Source organism: Cynoglossus semilaevis, chromosome 9, assembly GCF_000523025.1.
Source record: "Cynoglossus semilaevis isolate Cse_v1.0 chromosome 9, Cse_v1.0, whole genome shotgun sequence".
Lineage (NCBI taxonomy): Eukaryota > Metazoa > Chordata > Actinopteri > Pleuronectiformes > Cynoglossidae > Cynoglossus > Cynoglossus semilaevis.
The window spans coordinates 6,258,651-6,278,384 of NC_024315.1; the positions used below are offsets into that span (position 1 = coordinate 6,258,651).

Below are 19,734 nucleotides of genomic sequence, written 5' to 3' on the forward strand. Positions count from 1 at the left end.
AAAAAAAAAAGAGAAAAATTTCATCGTGACATTTGCTGAAATTTGTGTCCAAATTTGTCTCTTTTTCCAATTAGAGTCATAAAGAAGCCACTCTGTATCCAGGAAAATTCTGAACAAAACAGGAAGTTATGTTTTTATAGAAAAAGATGCCGTGGTCTCATTTGTGTTTATTTGCTGCATAAATAGGCAAATGACTTAAGGCTAGTTCTAATAACAAAAAACAGACTTTCCGTTGCTGTGCTTTTTACCCCATACTTTTCTGAGAGACTCATTATTTATTTGAGTTTAAGTTAAGTTTCAGAGTCTGTTCTCTCTTTTTGAGGGAAACACTCCAGAAGACAAACCGTTGGGTTAATGGAGCGACTGCTCCTCCTATTTGTCGTGTCGCATAAAAGCAATGGAGTTTAATTAAAGAAAATTATAACGTCACACATTTGGACAAAAAAAGTGTGATGGCACTACAAAAAAAAAAAATCCCAGGAACCTTTCTCTTCACCTCTAATTCCATTGTTGCCCCCACAGATGTGCTTGAATTAATTTAGCTGACCTTTTCCAGTTTCGTAGACAGGGGGCGCCGAAATGTCTTCAGATAATTCTTTCATTTGAAGAATAAAATCTGTATTTTATCCCTGCCGGCGGCCATGTTTAATTGAGGACTTCTTGTCAGTGTTCCAGCACCTCCGAGGGGCAGCAATGGAATTGGAGGCTGAACTTTATGACATTTTCAGTTTTTACAACACCCAGTACTGTCACATAACAGCCGGTAATAAAGTCACGTCAAACAGCCCCACTGACCCTTCTGTTGGCCCCGGACCGTCCCTCAGTAACTAAGCAGCTTCTCCTGACCCTCAGGAGGCCTCGGGAGGCTAATGACGTTTGCGTTTGCTTGCCAAATAGATTAAGGTTGTGCTGTGACACTGATGCTGGGGGGTGGGGGTGGGGGGTCGTTGGTGTCTGCTGACAGACTGACCACCCAGGAGCTTTGGAAGGTCAGAGTCTGGGTCCCTCCCATCTTAGCAATTTTCAGACACATCAGTAAGACAAATTACGGAGAAAATGAATAATTGGTGAGAACCCCTGAACAAACCAGCAAAAGGTCCTGACTGTCCCTCACTACTTCCGGCATGCCCTCTGCTAACGGTTCAAAGACCATTTAGGGGCCACAAAAGGCAAAGACCACAAAAAAAACCCCGGCAGAAATGCTAACAAGATTACAGTGAAAGGCTTCATTTTTCTAATCTCACAATAGAAAGTGAGAAAAAAAAAAGTTTTGTCTCTTGTATAGTTTGGTATGTACAAGTTTTTACAGTAACTTCAAGATACATCGATATTTTAGAATATATTTCATACACATAAATACACTATTTAACATATTGATGACATATAAGGAAAAGTAAATGTTGATACGTACTCTCTGGGGACAAATACTGTTTTTAATTGTAATCTCTGGGGACAAATACTGTTTTTAATTCGGTAATAAACTGTCTGAAAATACTGATGAACAACGACTGACTTCTGAGACGCTCTAAGATTAAGATTTAACATTCATGTTGCACAGCACCTGTCAGGATATTTTGAGTCCAAACTAACAATTTATTTTTTAATTAATACTTAGTTCAATTAAAGCAGAGAAAATAAGATGCCTTCTTTATAATCTCCTCGCTGTCAATGAGTCATGTTAAACGTACTCTGCTCTGGCACAGTCCAACGTTCCTGGCTTTACAAGGCCTCGACTGAGACATAACATCGAACGCCGTCGTTGGATGAGACACGGTTTCACAAAATAAATAAAGCCCTAAAGCTGAGGAATTACAAACAAACTGCCACGGGGAGACAGGAGAGCCCTCCAAACCATTTGTGGCATGTAGTATTTTCAATTCTTTCTTCGCTCGACACAAAGAAGAGTGTCAAACAACTGGGGAGTCGAACAGGGAGATGACAGAGAGGAATGGAAAAAAGAAAGAGAGCATTGAGGTGCGAGTGAAGAAGACCATCGGGGAATTTTCCATCATGTGTGTCTCGGAGAAAGTGAGAGTGACACACACACACACACACACACACACACACACACACACACACACACAGCTATGTGTGCATAGACAGAAAAACTCTACAAAGTGTAGACGGATGGTTATAAACTCTTACAAATGCATAAGGTGAAGGCAAAGGAAGTTAAAAAAAAGTAAAGGAGCAGACCTGATTTTAACACAATAAAAGCTCTGGGATTGTCAAACAAACTCGCACTCTGGTGACCATGGGGACACAACCAACAGAACGAGGCATTCTTACGCTGACCTCTCTACTACGGCCTGCTCTGCTTCTGTCCACAACTGCCTGCTGAATAGGTCTCCTAGCAAAACAAAACAGGTTTTTGCCAAAACAATTCTGTCTGGCAATTCTCTGGGCGAGCCTGGATCACACTGCCACATGTCAGGAGCTGGCTATAACCAGCTGCCACGCCTCTTGTGGCAGACGCCCGCTCCCCTTCTGAGGGCAAGACACGCCGACAGAAAAGGAGAAGCTAAGACTTTTTGTAAATCAAAAGACAAATGTTAAACAAACTGGAACAAATCTGTGGCGATGGCGAGAGCACGTGTTTCCATCTGTTTCCCAAAGACCTGACTCCATTTGCCCAAACCTAAAGAAGGACGTTGATGACTTGGAGGAGCCTGGCCCGATCCGCGGGCACTTAAAGACTCCTCAGAAAACTGATTTGGGAAAACGCCTTTTTAAAGCTCAGTCCTTCCGTTTACTACCATCATGCCCTGTGCCAGTTGGGCTCATCCACATCGCCACAGTTTTTCTGCTCCATTAAGATCCATTCTCTTCGGATGTTCCAACATGACACAATTCTGATACATTCTGGTAAATACTGGGATTGCATAGACATTTATCTTGTTCTAAGTAAATATGAAACAGTAAATCTGAAAACGCGGGGAGGCTCACCACAGGAGGCCGACTTATTCTCCACCAGCTTCACTCTTCGTGTTTCATTACGAATCCTGTCATCTGTCTTATCCACAAGATGGGCCAGGTCATCAATGATTTCTGTGAAAGAGAGAAAAAAGAAAGCAAAGGGAAAATAAGGTCAGTGACGGTGAATCCTGCTTCGTATTAAACCGTTATCTGCCAATATCGAGACTTCACGGTGTTTCCATTTATTACACACAAAGACCTCCCAATAAGATGGTGTAGTAAATTACCCCGAATTAAGAAATACAGAGAACATGCGCAGGACCTGAGATCAGAGAGGCCAGGAACTTCAAAAGGCAGAGACAGCCAACACACAGACATGAGCGGCGGTGACGGGGGAGCGGCCTGTGTGAAAGCACTCCTCGCTGACTTTCAAATGGTTTCACTACTTCCTGAATCCATTCTGGATCTAATTAGGTCCTTAAATCCTAATTTCTAAACCATGTGCCTCAAAATGCAAGACAGAATCTGGTTCTCTGACTCACTGTTTTGGGTCGTGTTGTGAATTGCGAAGACACTGGTCGAGGGTGCTGTGTGAAATTGAAAAAATTAGGCTCGGAGCTGGAGAGTGACCAGGAATGTCTCTCATCATAGGACCTCTCTATCCCACAGCAATAATTCTGACATAAAATGAGGAGTCTGTACAGCGATACCATTTATGCTACAAGGACACAATATTTTAGTGCAACAATGATTTGGGACCGACTTCAAAAGATCTGATCCAGTTCTGCTCGGGTACCTTCCCTGTGCGATACGTTCAAAGACACATTTCCTCCAGTACGCCGAGGGGCTTTTGTGATTACTGTTACTGCACAGTACCACCGTAATGTATGAAAATCTGAGCTGATGTTTTGAAATGTGGGTTTATCTTGTTTTTATTATATAATTATATGTTTGCTTGTTTTTGGTTTGGGTGTGTTTTCTTTTGTCACAACCAGTTTCTCAATTCTTAAAAGTGCATGTAAAATTCACAAAATGTACAAACACAAACCACATGTAATAACAAATGCTTATTGAACGGGGCCGAAGAACAGAGGAGGGGTCTGCGGTCTCTTCAGAGACAAGATATGTTTATTTGTTAAAGTGACACCAAAGATCGTTTGCCCACAACAAACACACACACATTTGTCTGTCAAACACTGTCTGTGTTTGTGTCTCTAAGAGGGAACAGGAACATCGGCCGTTTGCAATCAACTGTTAATAATGTTGTCAGGAGTCGGGAGAAATCTCACAAATATATACACAAATATACAGACACAAAATTGCAAATGAAATAATCCATCTGGATTAAAAAACTGAAATGGTCCAACCTCTGAACTCTTTTTTGTTATAAGCATAAAATATATGTCAAGTAACTAAAAAGAGCAGTGGACGACTACTAATGGAATATAACTACAAACTAAATGCATTAATTGCCAAAGATACACAACAATTGTAACCACGCTTCAACGTAAACAAGCGATAAACAGAACTTTCTAATGTAAAAAAGAAACAGTTGGTATTATTTCAGTTGACGTTCCTCGCCAGATGTTTTGTGAAGGTAACATTTGACAATGTCAAAATATATCAAAATTGATTATGAAGGAATTTCTTTTTCAAGATGATCGTTTCAACATGGCCTCTGACATAATGTCCACAGCGAACAGATAAAAGTCCAAGATGCTTGTGCGGTGAGTTCCGATCCAAAGGGAGCAATAAACCACGATATGAGTAAGAATGATTTCTTCCCACAATACCTAATGATCCTTACAGATTTTCCGATAACTACGTTGGCTAACTGGATGAGATGAAAGAGCTGGACCTCGAGGACAGGGATGTACTGTCCTCGAGGTCCAGACAGTTAATGATGACAATCTACACGAATTGGCAATTAGTAGAATGTCTGATCCCATTTCGAGAAACAGTGAAACAAGCCAGGAACAAGGTCAGTGAATAACTGCAGAGCCGGGATACACAGTCCAGATCAACGAAGGGAAATGGAGGACAAGGATAATGGAAAAAACAGAAGGTCACAGATAGCAGTGAAATCAGCCAGGCCTACATCAAACCTACAGAATGTATGTTGCTCTCTTTGTTGTATTTTTTTGTTCAGAGAATGAAGAGGGAACAGGTTGGGGATGGTGGAGGTTTGATAAGGGCTTCTGTGGGACCTTAAAGTTTAACGATTCAAAACCGTAACATCCTGGTTGAGATTTTCCTCAAGTCTACTTTGGTTGAAAGACATCCACCTCCCAAAACATTGATGTCTGCTTTAATAGTTTATTCTGAATCGGCACCAGGTTCAAACATCTGATTTACCGATTGACAACGGCAGCTGACGTTGCGGTTTTCGATCTGCAAATGTAAAGTGCCCTGAGGATGAAGGCGCTATCGCAAACACCAACACCCCAGAGTGGCTGCAGGATGTGCGTTAGTAACTCAAAAGTCATTTCCAGAATGGACTCGGAACACAGAGAAAAACCTCGCGCCCCCTTCAATGATTTAAACAGAATGTGACTCAGTGGGACTAACTCTGGAGGAGAATTCTCCACGGGACAAGCTGAAAGACGAAAGTAAAGACAGACAGCTCCTCTAATCTATCCCTTGTTATAGTGTGAAGGAGGGTAAGTGTGTGCTTGTGGTGGGGGCGGGAGTGGGGGGGTCACAACTGTTACCAATTGGTCCTGGTGTGTATGAAGAGCAGTGAACTGTCGCTGATCTAAACACACATCTCTTTTAACATAAATGTGACGCGTCATACGTTTGTTTGAGGTAAAGAAACCGAAAACAACTCTCTTGGCCTAAAACTCTCTCTGTTTGATGCTTTACATTCAACTTCAAACTGATTTCACTGCATAAAGTGGTGCTTCTCAAACAGTGGGGCGAGCCCCACTGTTGGCAAACGGAGATATGAGAGTTGGGGCGTGACTTGGCGAACGGAGATATGAGAGTTGGGGCGTGACGAAAGGGAGGAAATTTGCAGGGTCCAAGTGATGACGGCTGCATCTTGTACTTTCTCTTTTTTGAAAAAGTGATTTGATGTTAATGATTTTGATTCATTAAAAACATGACGTTAACTTGGTGTTAGTTCAACAATTATGAAACGTAATTTGTCAAGATTATTGTTGGGACGACGGAGGCAGAAAAAAAATCCTGAGCAAATGAGCAAAAAAGTTAGAGCGTCACTGTAATATATGATGATTACAACGTTCTGCACGTGCGTCCAACAACAAGGGTCTAATTATTTTCTCAGCCAGGGTCCAACAAGAACAGTGCAAATATTAAGTAACGTTAGTCTTACATGTTGAAAGACCATGACGTCCCAGTTGACTTTTTAGTGCGTTAAAAAACTAGCTTCGAGGTATGCGAGCGTACAAGAAAAATATTACACATGTAATAAAAGCTAATAAAATCATAACATATAACATTTTTGCCTGCCTGTCCTAAATCCTCGGAAAATAAAAAAGTCGTACAGATAGGCAGCACATACGTGTTAAAATGATGGACATCGCCACAAGTCATGAGGCTGCGCTGGGTTTGAGTAATGGTTTCTGCTTCTCCAGCTTTATTGTGTGTTTAAAGTGAACATATGCTGGTGGGCTTTGAGAGGACATCACCCTCCACAGGATTTACACTCCGAACATCTGGTCTTCTGAAGTGCTAAGGCCACATGTGTACAGATTAGTCTCACCGTCGGACATCCTCAGCCACGCCCGGCCACAATCAATCTCTTCTCTACAAACGGACCGAGCGGGGGGCTCTTTGTTCTCAGGTCACGGTGTTAGAGTTGAGATAACGTCTACTGCGTCTTCACACCTTGGTTTTTTTTTTTTCTGGTAAGTGATGAAAGAATGTCTTGCTTTACGTAGCACTGCTGGTAAGTGATAAAAGAATGTCTTGCTTTACGTAGCACTGACACGGCCACTCTTGCAGTTGGTATAAATATCTTTTCTCTTTTTTTTTTGGTTATCCATGAGGTGTTTTGAAAAAGTTTTTGGGTTTTTTTTGGTCAAAGATTTTGTTGGAACTTTCTGTGTTGAAATTCCTGTTGCTAACTTCACTCTGGCAGGAGACGTTCTAGTCTGCTGACAGCTGCAAGATGTTTCCTTTCACCGCTGAATATTCATTTGGAGGAGTATTGATGAGGTTACATGTCAACCATGCAGTTATTCAAATTTTCTGCCTGAACCGTCTCCACTGAATAAGAATGAAGTTTTCCCGCTCGAAAACCCGCCATGAAGACAAACTAGAAAGCGGAGTCTCCCTAAATGCGGCGTGACATTTTTTTGTGCACACTACAAGCGTTCTTCTTCCCACACGCACTATCAAAGTGAGGACTTCAAACCGCCGCTGTAGATCATAACTTTGGGACAGTAGCGCCTGGGGCAGTTGAATGACATAACTCATAGAGCTTCCATTTTTCCAGCCTTAATACCAACTGCTTGTGTGGCACATGTGAAACTAAAACCGGCTGTACGTCCACAGAAGGCTTCACCTCTATAACCCCCCGCTACATTTATTCCAGCAGCTATCACTGTGAACGACGGACACCAAAATAATGACCCGCTGACGAATGACTTTCTCAAAGTTGAAGCCTTGTTTTAAAAGGACGAACTTCAAAGAAAAGCACATTTATGCAGAAAAAAGGCAGTGAAGTTCAGTGTTGGGGCACAGCCGTCTGTTGCGGAGGGAATCCACGTAAATTATGGTAATATAGTCAGTGTTCTGCGGGAAAAGAACATTGAATTTCCTCCAGACTGCTAATCATATGCTTTTAAATTTAATGTTATGTAGTCATACAGCTATGATATTACATAATGGAGTCACTAGAAAAATAAAATTTGAAAATTTCAACATTAATTTTATTTTCTGAAGTCCTTCATCCCGTAATTGCCATTTTCATAGCGTTCCAAAACGTAATTGGACAAAAACAGTATAATCAAGACTGTCCTTGAGCAGAGGAAATCTGGGCTTATTCAGCAGCTTTGCGTGGTAAGAATCCCACTGAAGCTTTTTCAAACAATTTGTCCTCTCGTCTCATGAGCTGGGTGGAACTAAATGGACAGGAAAGGTTGTAAGGACACTTAAAGATGAGACGACCATGAATCTTGGGCAATAAAAAGCTCCATCTAGTTGTTAAACTACGAGACGTGATTAGAAATACGTACGTCAAGACAATAACAGTAAATGTCGTCATTGTGAATTAAAGTCACATGAGCTGCACGTCCAGTTTATAGACACAGATAAGTGTTGAAAAAAAATGACGTCTCGACCAAAAACACTCTTTTGACTTTGACTTTGTGCTTTTATTTTTCTCATGGCCAGTAGCCACTGAACAATGTGTGTGTGATGAAGGTGAGGGTGCCAGCATCAGCAGCAGCAGCGGAGGCAGCAGTGTGAGACAGGGACCACCCTGTCACTGGCACAGCATCTCCAAAGCAGCTGCTGTTACACATCATCACTACATCACACTTCATTAACGAGGACACCCAGGAGAAAGTGGAATATGGAGATGCTAGTGTTGGGAAAGACAAATCGATGACACAGGCTTTCAGTCAGTACTTGTACATGTACAGTTTGGTCCAGACAAGCTAAAGCTAGGCTACAAACGTACAGCTCTGTATCATAACTGAGGTTTTGTTTTTTATTATTATTATTAAGATGGCCAATGTTCTATAATGCGATGGCCTCATTTAAGGGAAGATGGCCAAAGTTATTCATTTTGGTATTCCCCAATTAATATTATTTGATTATTATTATTATTATTATTAGCACTGATAATAATAATAATAATAATAATAATAATAATAATTTATTTTTACTTATTCTTTGAAACCCACACACAGTGTATGTTTCCCTGTTGCTGACAGAGCTCTGCCACCTACAAAACACCACCTTCCAGTTTATTTATTTATTTATTGCGCATTTATTAAAATCTAGTCTAAAGAAGCTGTGTTGACAGTACTCCATATTGGCGATTACCCAAGTATCAGTATCAGTTCAGAATAGTATCGGGACGAACCTATTAATTATTATCAAGCCCATTATCATTATCACTATTAAATAGTAAAGACGATGGTGAGTAGCTTAGCACCTCAGACGATGAGGAACCAAAATTCCACAAGGATTGTGAGTGTGTGAAGGTCGGCGTCATACTTTCCATGTTCTGTGTCTCAGTTAGCCAATAGCCATCTGTGAATGTACGCTCACACCCGTGCTTCCATTTGCACTACAATGTATGTCTGTGTCAGTCTAGTGCTCCGGGCATGCATACTGCAGTCTGCGAGTACATTCTTGAGCAGTCACAAAATACAAGCATGCATACATTTGGCCCGCGCTGACCCCAAAACCCAACAGTGGATTTTTTTTAGACCTGCTTTTAAATAGAAAACGAGAAAAAAGTCTATTTTCCCCACAGCAGGAGTAATTTTGTCTTGACTGATGTATGAAATATAAATAATATAAAGTCAATAAAATGACAAAAAAAAAAAAAGAAATAATCAAGAAAAATATTATTCGTGATTTAATTGCAATGATCTGAGACCAATAACTCAACTTCCCCCATGGTGAGAAGAACTTCCCGGCAGTAGGTTGGCAGCACAGCCGACTGACTGACTGAGGAGTTATGGAGGGACTTTGATCTACGAGCCAGACTGTTATACTCATAATGCACTCACACGCATGGAGACACGTATGCTCTTCCTCTCAGACACTGGCACAAACACACGTGCACAAACATGGGTCCAGCACCAGGGGCATTAGTCGGACCGGAGAACTCCGTAAAGATGACAGCAGACACACAGTCTTCCAGGATGTGACACACTTCCGGCAACGCTCCGGGTCTGAGGCTCTGTGGCCTTTTAGTGCCATTCAGAGGCAGAACGGGAGCAGTAAACAATAGTAAACTGTATCAAGCCCGATAGAGATGTTTTATAGTGGAAAAGAAAACTCAGAGCCAGCTGGTATTTATCTAGTCGAGATCAGTGGGGATGTGGAACATAAAACATCACATGTTATCGTTCAGCCTGGAACCTTCCCAGATCAGGTGGGACGAGGTCTGGACGTTACTCTGGAGCATGTTTTATGCGTGGGTCGCCTTTTGAGAACTTATTCCAACAATGACATCCCATGTGGCCTCAAATGACTAAAAATACAGAAATAAATAATAACAAAAAGAAATAAAGAGCCCAACATTCTTCAAACACATTTCAAGAAGTTGATTAATTTACTCGACATCTGCTCTAAATAAACAACGAAACAAAGTTGTGTAAATATTAGTGGCAGCTCTGATGCATCCCAAGAAAAGTGTTTGGAAATGTCATGTGGTGTCTTCATTCACTTGGAATTTGTTTTTCAATAATAAAGAATTTAGAAATTAATAGCAGCAACACAATCTAAAAACACTAAAAAAAAAAGAAAGGCTGAGGCTGAGGCAGAGTGACACAAGTAACACCAGGTTAGAAGGTCAACCAATAACAAGGTCAAGGTGTGACGTGGTACAGGACAGGACTAGTTAGTGAGAACAGCAGTAGGCTACAACATGGAAGACGGCTTTGTTTACATTCGTCAGTTGTACGTCATACATTCAAATAGCTACTAATTTTCGTTTTCATTGTTTTTTGGGGGGATTTTTCGCCCTTAATTATGACTCCCAGGCATTAGTCGGACTGTTCTGATGTTTTTACGTCCTTGATAATCTAGGACGTGAGCGTAGAGTTATGTTGAGGTAAAGGTCGGACATCCCCCTCTTGTGTACAAAAGCTCAAAATTTACAATTGATTGGAAGACTAAGACGTCGAGAGTCATAATATTTGGTCATTCAGCGAAGCCCAGCTCTACAAGCGTAACACTTCACTCATAATCAGTTCTGACTGGAGGGTGAACTTGTGTGGAGTGCGGTGAGGTTATTTTCCTGTACCTAGAACTTTTCTACACAGCAAAAGTGTGAAAAACCTGGACTACCATGGTTACGAGTGAGATGCACGTAATTGCGAAGAATCTTCCTGGATATGCAGTGTTTAAGGGTAATTGCCTTCTGCTAATGGAAAGCAGAAACCAGAAGGTTTGGTCAATAGCACAGCTGAAACAACTTCTCATCCTGGGAGGAAACAGCCTCCCACACAGCTTGCAGACAACCAGTAGTGGTTGCAGGGCACTAAGCAAACCACTACTGTGGGCCACATGCATGGACACACTGACACTAGGAAAACCACTTACATAGGTGCACATGAACGGGTCACACGCAAGAAAAAGACTTGATCAATCTTATCACCAGCGGCGCCGTTTACTGTAGTTGTTTGAACAGACGTAGCTACAGCCGGCGTGTAGCGACCAGCTCCTGGAGAAGAGGACGGAATGAGAGGAGACACTTTAAGACTGAAGTAAGAAAAACTGTTGGAGGGTTAAAATAACTTCTCCCCACAAAGCAGAGGGTGAACGACCACAAATAATTTATTTCGGGAAAGACAATGTCTGGTTTGCTGCCAGTGACATTACTGCCCACTAGTGGGTTCATGTGCTTAATGTTACTAGATGTAGAAGTTGAAAGAATAAAGTGTTTCCTCAAAAATAGTAAAATGTTTCAATTAAAGAAGAGCTAGATTAAAAATAGTTAGCTATAATAGTTACATATGTTTATGTCACACAGCTGTGTGTGTTATTGCTGCACTAGTCTAATGAGAAACAAATAACCTTTCTTGCTTTGTCATCGCTCAATGTGGATTATTTTATGGAGGAAAGGCACGTAATCGAAAAATAACGTTTAACTACATGCACTGCTGTGGTCAGTTTACTGTAGATACAGCAACAACAACAGATTGGAAACTAAAGGGGGGGCTGGGAGGGCTGGCGTTAAACCGTACCTAAAACAGATGAGAATGATTAGATAACAGATCAAAAGTCTTGTGCATGTGTTTGTTCATGTGTAAGGTGCCAAAAAAACACATAAAACTGACATCAATATTTTGCACAACCGGCCAAAAGGGGGCCTCTTATTTCAGCTGTGAGGAAACCTGTCAAAGAATAGGTCTTATCCTTTGTTTAGTCTGCAGATGGTGTCACTGATTCAGGATGATCAGATAGCACGTTGAATAAGCAGGACGTAGAGTGTTACCCACTTGAGGTGTGACACATTTTACCAGCATGATTAAAGAGTGGTAACAGTTACCAGCAGGACAAAAGCATCACTTTGAAGGTTAGGGCGGCTAGGTGAGGAAATGTGTGTGGACCACCACCTTAGTGCAGTAACAATCAGTTTGTTATGTCTACAGTAACCTGTGCAAATATGTTGGTACAAAACAGTAAAAGCCTTCAATAGAGTTGGGTCACAGTTTATCGGAGAATAAACCGTGACTTAACTACACTAAAGAACCAAAATTATTTTTTTATTTAACTACACTACTTAAAAAGAACAAAAATTATTTTTTTACTGAATTTATATTTCCCCTCCATCTGAGACCATTACTCACTTTACAAAATCTTATAGTCTTTAACCTTAGTACACTTTTCAAACTCATGGCAAGGGGGCCAGATCTAGCCCATCACATTGAAGCATATGGCCCACCAGATCTTAACATGTGTATGGTTTTCTTAAAGATAAGTCTATACTTATTTATATAAACTTACTATACTTATACTTATTTTTGTAATGTTTTGGTAAAATATAATATTGTACTTTTGTGGACCTTTAAGTCTAAGTTCCCTTCCGAGTCATAGGGTAGCTCGAGGCTCAAAATTTAGTCTGGAGTTAGCACTCACGTTATATGTGAGTCAGAAGGGTCAGATTACAGTTGTAGTGAGGATTAAGATTAGACATACATGTGCAATAGGCAAGGCCAAGGTAGGGGCCTAGGAAATGCCTTGGGTCTGCGTGAAGCACCAAAGAAAAACAACAACCAAAGTGTGTGTGTGTGTGTGTGTGTGTGGTCCTGAATTACCTTAAAACTTAAAACTCCATTCCATCTCACGCTGGCCAATGGCCTCTGTGCACCTCATGCAGATATAATGTGGCCACAATGCCAATCACAACCTGACAACATGTGCTGGACATGTGGAGAACACTTTCAGTGCTCACACCATGATCTCACACTGAGACACTAGTTATTGCACTCCCGCAAACACACACTATCGTAGGAGCGCACACACACAAAGTGTCGTGCACGTTTGTGCCAAAATGAGTGTGTATGGCGTTGAAGAACAGATGTGTATCTGCACTTTTACACACACAAAAGGAAGAGAAAAAAAAAAAAAAAAAAAAAAAAAAAAAACGCCCAACGGATGAAGGTGCAAGGTGCAATCTTCCCCTGCATTTAAATGGGAACCACGTGCTGGCTCTGAGTCGAGGTACTCTTGGTAAAGTAAGTCCTTCCACTCATTATTCGGGATGACCCATGTTACCCTGGGGCTTGAGGGAATGCAAGGCAGCTCTCTGCTTGTCGACCCTTTGAACGCCGCCTCCAAACCGGAGCGGTTGCAATTAAATAAACACAGGAGAGATTTGTTCCCACCATCACTTGCGTTATCCAAAAGGAACCTGCTGAGCCAAGCCTGAGTCAGTCGAAGGTACCATTAAATGGCAGGGAATCCTTCGCCTGGATCCAAAAAACTGGCAGTTGAAATAGCACAGGTTCCCAACCTTTCAGTACCACCAACACATGCGGCAAATGAGCTTCCCCTGGACAATCTGCCCACAAAGGCTCTCCGGGGATGAATTACAGCACAGTATCAACATTGGTTTGCCTCCAAACTGTACACATACCACACAGTCAAGGCAACACTGCCAGAAAAATGTAAAGAAAACATATCGTATTGGCAGTGCTAATAAAACACATTTGAATCAAAACATCCTGCTCCTGAGCAGGTAATCTAATAAGGTAACACTGAACTGGGGACAATAACCTCTATATAATGGCTGATACTTAAAATGTTCTTAGTGCTGCGGTACTGTTTCTAAAATAGCACACGAAACAGTAATACAGACAAGTTTTCTAAAAGGCTGCTTTTAAGACTGAATCTGCACGTAGTCATCGATACCTCAGAAAAAAGATGCTAATTAAAATGTAAGAAACATTCATACAATACCTTTCTGTCTTTTATTGCCTACAATACAACACACAGAGCCATGTTATTTGTCCTACACAGCCATTTAGATGCTAACCACCAACTGGATAACACAGATTAGCTTTTAGCCTAGCTGAGCACCAGAAGGAACACAAGATTGCACATTCTATTCTAAGGCATGAAAGAATGTTTGTAAATGTGAAGCTGTTTTATTACTAGTTTTGTAATAATACTTTTCAACATTTTGCCACATTATCGTTGGAGCTACACGGTTAATAGCTTCGTGCTACAACTAGCCACTAGCTGTACTGACATTTATTTGATAATATAGCAATAAACAGCAATATCTCCAAACGCAGTAATATGGTGTTGAAGTGTTTGTTCATAATATTCATCATATTATAGTACTCAGACAGTAGTGGAAAAGAACTGGGAAATCACACCTCGACTTTCCAATACCTCTAAATTTATTCTTTTTCAAGGATAACAGATATGGTGTGGGTGCCAGGATGGCAGCCATGCATGTTATTGAGTATGAATGTGATGGCGTACAGGAAGTGGAGGGGAAACATTCCCACACCCAGTCTGTGTAGGAGCCTGTCAGTAGACATCTGGATGTGATCTGCATATGGGCTGAGAAGACCTGACTGCACCTCACTTAGGACGTCTCCATGCACTTCCCATGACATACACAAGGTCTGCAGCGAGCATGAGTGATGTGTTTCTCTCATTTCAAACTTTGGATTATTTCTGAGATAAACATTTGAGGAGATGAGACAAGTCAGTGTCACGTAGTTACTCACTCTGGGTTTTACATTTTAACTGTGTATTGCAAGTATAGGCTACTGCTACCACTTTTTAATTTATCCACAGAGAAACATGTCAGTAAGTATATAATGCCAGTGTGTTTAAAGTGACTTAGATCATCTCTGATTCCCAGACGTTAAAACGGCACTTTTTACTGCTCTACATTACGTTTATTCACCCGAACAAAAAACAAAGTCCGTACGCTTTAATTTTTAGCACGATGATGTTTTTCAATGAACCCTGATATCATACTCAAAAATAGAGAAGTTTATTCACTACCACCTATTAAAAAAGGCACACTGTTGTTAAAAAGTAATAACGCAAACTCTACTGCAGTAGCCACGTATTATAGCACCTATTAAAACAATTCTAAGAGGGAAAATTTTTCTCAGATTTGAACATTTAACCATTAAAAGAACATTACAGTCTAAGTGTCCACCATTATTCCTCTATATTTTATGATCACCAATAATTTACACAGTTAACCCTCAGCCAGACCGGTGATCACATGACCAGACAATGTCCTCATGTCTCCGATGACAACACTCTTAGGCACACCATGTCACTGGAAAACACTTCTTATTTTTCATAAAATTTCCAAAAACTGTAAATCAAATCTAACACTACAACCTCTGTGAGTTTCTACTAAGTACCATCATTACCATGTTTTACTTTCACTGAGATATTTCTAGAAGTTTGAAGTAAAGGCTGTGGTTTTTGTCAATCAAACCAGAATTGAGTCACTCATTGGTTCATTATCCACATGTTTATCTCTGGGAGAAAAAAAAAAACATTTTTAATGTATTTTTTCTTATGTATAAAACACAGTTTCTTCAGACATTGATGTTCAACCACTGTTCCACAGCACATTAGAGGCAGAACAATTTAATTCTATTCCACTAGGTGACAGCAGATCACTATAAAGAGGTGAGAGAAGAGAGAGAGGGAGAGAGACAGAGAAAGAGAGAGATCAAAACTGTTGAAATGTTTTTTTCTTTTTCCTCAATTCCTGCGTTCAAGGTTGTTGAAATGTTTTTTTTTCTTTTTCCTCAATTCCTGCGTGTATATCAATGTGTTCAACTAAACAGGCACAGGTTTCACAATGAGTGCATTAAATTGTGAATAAATTTAACCTAAATGTATTCATATGTAGACAAATTCTCTTCACAAGTTATATTGTGATTAAAAAGAGATGATGCTATTGGCTAAAATAATCTAGATATGTAATGAAGTATGTCACCTGTATCCTAGCCTTAGGTATCGTAGTATGAGCAGCAGGTCATCAGGTTGTATTAAAACGTCATCGCAATAAGATATTTGCCAGACATCGACAAGAACAGTCACTGAGCCTCCTAGCTAACCTGGATCTAAACAAGTGTGTGAGGCTAATGTCCGGATGATAACGAGAGACATCAGCATGTGAGCACTCCTGTTTTTGTCGCCGAATTAATTTCCAAATTTCTCCAAATCATGTTCACGCAGTTTTGATATAAAAGTTGTAAAGTGAGTTCACACACACAGCAAAAACCATGTGTCTCTTAAAGACGATGAAGAGAGTCACAGAAGCCCATCCAGTCGGACAGTCTCTGACTGTTTCATGTTCTAGGCCCCACTCTGAGAAGACTCAACTCCAATAAAGTCAAATGAATGTTGATCTTTACTGGTGGAAAGGAAGACAACTGTGATTCATTTCATCTGGTATGTGCATAGCTATTTTCGGCGACATTTATAGTGTGAATAAAAATATACAAAGCTTTGATGACATCATGTTAAAACTATAACGAAAAACTGATGAAAAAGCATCGCCGAGCTAAATTTAACACGGAACATGACTGAGTTTCTCGTTTCATTGTGACTGGCAAGTGAGATGGGAAAATCTTCTGTAGGCGATGAATTAATATAACACGCCACATAAAACAGAGACTAAAATGTGAGACGTAAGTCTGCTACATTTCAGTCCCTTTTCATCCAATTAGGATTGAAAAGAGAGTGACTGAGGCACCTCGGAAAAGGGTCATCTTCCACGCTGACCCCGGGCTCGTAATTGTTTCCTCAAAAGGAAATGACTGCAACCTCCACTGCACTTGGGTCACAGGCTTGACTTGGACAGCCATTCTACAAAGAGCTTATACTATTTATAGGAAAACATGCCACAGTACAGTGATCAGGGGAAAAAAGGAAGCCTACAAGACGGAAAGACACTCAGATGCCAAGGTTATGCACCAATTGTCAAGATCAACAAAGAATTTTGCCTTTTCCCTGCTTTTAAAATCCTTGGCTTTGTAAAAAAAAAAAAAAAAAAAAGTTTAATTTGAACACTGTTGATTGTTGACACTAAATGTAATAATAATAGCACCACTCACACAGGTATTGACAAATTTAATTAAGAACAAAGGAAGAAAAAAATCAAAATTATATTTTCTGCCAACAACATACATTTTAAAATTCAAAATTATATTTTCTGCCAACATACATTTTAAAATGATTTTATCTTATGCAATACCCTACGTGTCGAACACCTGGCCTGGGGCCCAATTCTTGCCCGCAGTGTAATTATATTTGGCCAGCAAGATCATATCAAAATTGAGTTGGCCCCCCAGTATATAGGCCCTATATACTGGCAGGATTTGTAGTATTAGTGGAGTTTTTCATTTTGGCCTCTGCCATTAGTGATTAATAATAGATGAATAAACCTATACTGCAATACTACAGCAATTAAAATGAACATAGTCCATAGTCATTTAATGGTTTCAGCATTTTAAATCTACTACTGACTTTCCACTTTTTTCACACTGCAGTAAATTGTAACATTATATTTTTCTATATATTAAGAAAAACTACAATTCTATAACATTATAAAATCATGTTGGTATAGGCCCTCACAGGAACTAAAGTTTAAAAATAACAGTGATATATTTTATAGATCTAAAAGAAAAAGAAAACTTTCTGGGTTTGTCCAAAATAAGCTGTTCACGAGAGCCCTGCTGCAGCCAGTACTGTACGTATGAATTGGCCCATTTTTGTATTTTCTGTCTCCTGTACTGTACAGAGCAGGAAACTTCTCTTATTACGCTACACCAAAGATTCATAGTAGGCGGAGAACCAGCCACGAGAAGAAATGTGAATGAGGTTCCAACAGGACCATTGAAGAGAGACAAAGTGGAACAGGAAGTTGGGAGAGAGGGATGAAGAAAGGCAGTGGAAGGCCGGAGCCCTGTGGGCCTGTTGAATCATTACCTGGTGTCAACAGGTCTTATAAACCAGAGACTCGCCCATAAACTGCGGGTTCTGAATTATGAAACCAATTATAACACCAACAGGTGGTATAGGCATTCTAGAGCCAACTGTTGAGTTACCAGCGAATTTATTCTCAATTCTCATGTGAGGTCCAACACGGGAGTAGTGACAGATAACTCCGTCCTGAGCCAAAATCATTTGCCCTGGTGCTTATTTGCAGTGGAGCTGCTCTAATTCTCAGTTACAGCTCTCCCCATCACCCACCCGGGTTCATATTATTGGAAACACTGACATCAAGCTGAAAAGCCCCGAAGAAAAACATGCCAGTCAGAGCATTAGAGCAGTGATCCGTCTCTAGTTTGATATGGTAACAGGAGAGAGAAGGGACAAAAAACAATCAGCTGTGCTTTCTCTTCCCTTTCTCCCATCAGCGTCCACCAAAAATCAGCCAAACATCTGCCATTCCTTCCCAGCAGAAGGGAAGGTCATTTGTTTCCATGTCAAAAACACTCCAACCTCTGTTATCCAACCTCTGGTCTGCTCTGAAAACACTGCTCCGGCAGGACATTACAGCTCAACACCTCTTTTTTTTTTCTCCTTCCACGTCAAATCCACTCGTCAGGATGGACAATAACTGGTCCGTAAGACAAATACAATCAGTTTGAGTGAGACAGAAATAACACCCCATCCATTTCACACATTGTTTACAAACGCTAACCCATCTTCGACTTCAGTCCTACTTAACTCTGAGCAGCAGCTTCACTTGACCCGCTAAACACTGGAGCACAGCCCTGGAATCAGAAGCATCAGCCAGACGGCGGGGAAGAGAAAAATGAGTGAAATTAACACTGTCCTGCTTAAGTGTCTGGGAAATAAACAGTTCTTACAAAAGCCCTTCATCACTGCCAACGCCACGGTGAACTTACACACTGACGACTTTGATCGCGCTGCAGGATTATAAGTCTTTCTCTCCGGGTTCACGGGGAAAAAGAAGCTGAACAACTGACGCATGTTCTGAGTTCACTCTTAGTTTATATATATATTACATTACAGCCATACTCACCGCAGTGAAACTCATTAGAAATAATTATCCAACGGGCAATTCTTCACACTTCTGGCCAAACATTTAAATAGGGCTTTAACATGATCATTTAATTTCTTCAATTAAAGACATAATAAACATGTACAAAATTAACTAATTTAACTCGGTTCTGTCAAACACTAATGCATGCCACTCCATCAAGGTAGGGTTGTTGGTTTTTTTTTTATATAACTTCTTCATGGCAGCTTGGTTAAGAGTGTGGTTTGGTGCCAATTGTGCCACAGAGTTTTTTTTGTTTTTACCTCAAAGAAAAACATGTTGCTGCAAATACAGAGACCAGAGCTAACGTTACAACACAGCCTCCCCACGACAGACCAGACGATGAGGTCCAGAAGCAGAAAGAAAATAATTAAATGTTAAAACAGCTAGAAATGAAAAATGTGCATGTGTTAAGTCATGAACTTGACTGAGAAACATTTTGTCAAATTATTGTCAAATATTTGATAGCAATGTGATTAATCACAATTAACCTATAAATGACAAAGCGCCTCCTACCAATGTGTTACACAGTGTAGTTGACTGTACAGGGTGGAGGTGCTGGGTGGGTTGATCTGCAGGAAAGACAATCACTGCATCTC

The 19,734-nt window shown here is 40.5% G+C and overlaps 1 protein-coding gene across 1 annotated transcript in view; it reads right to left on the reverse strand.

Annotated features, from left to right (window-relative positions):
- Positions 1-19,734, reverse strand: part of stx8 (syntaxin 8) — a 29,990-nt gene that overhangs the window by 2,466 nt on the left and 7,790 nt on the right. The window contains exon 7 of the mRNA XM_025058869.1: positions 2,947-3,048. Within this exon, the coding sequence (XP_024914637.1) occupies positions 2,947-3,048 (102 nt within the window). The remainder of the gene's footprint in view (positions 1-2,946; positions 3,049-19,734) is intronic.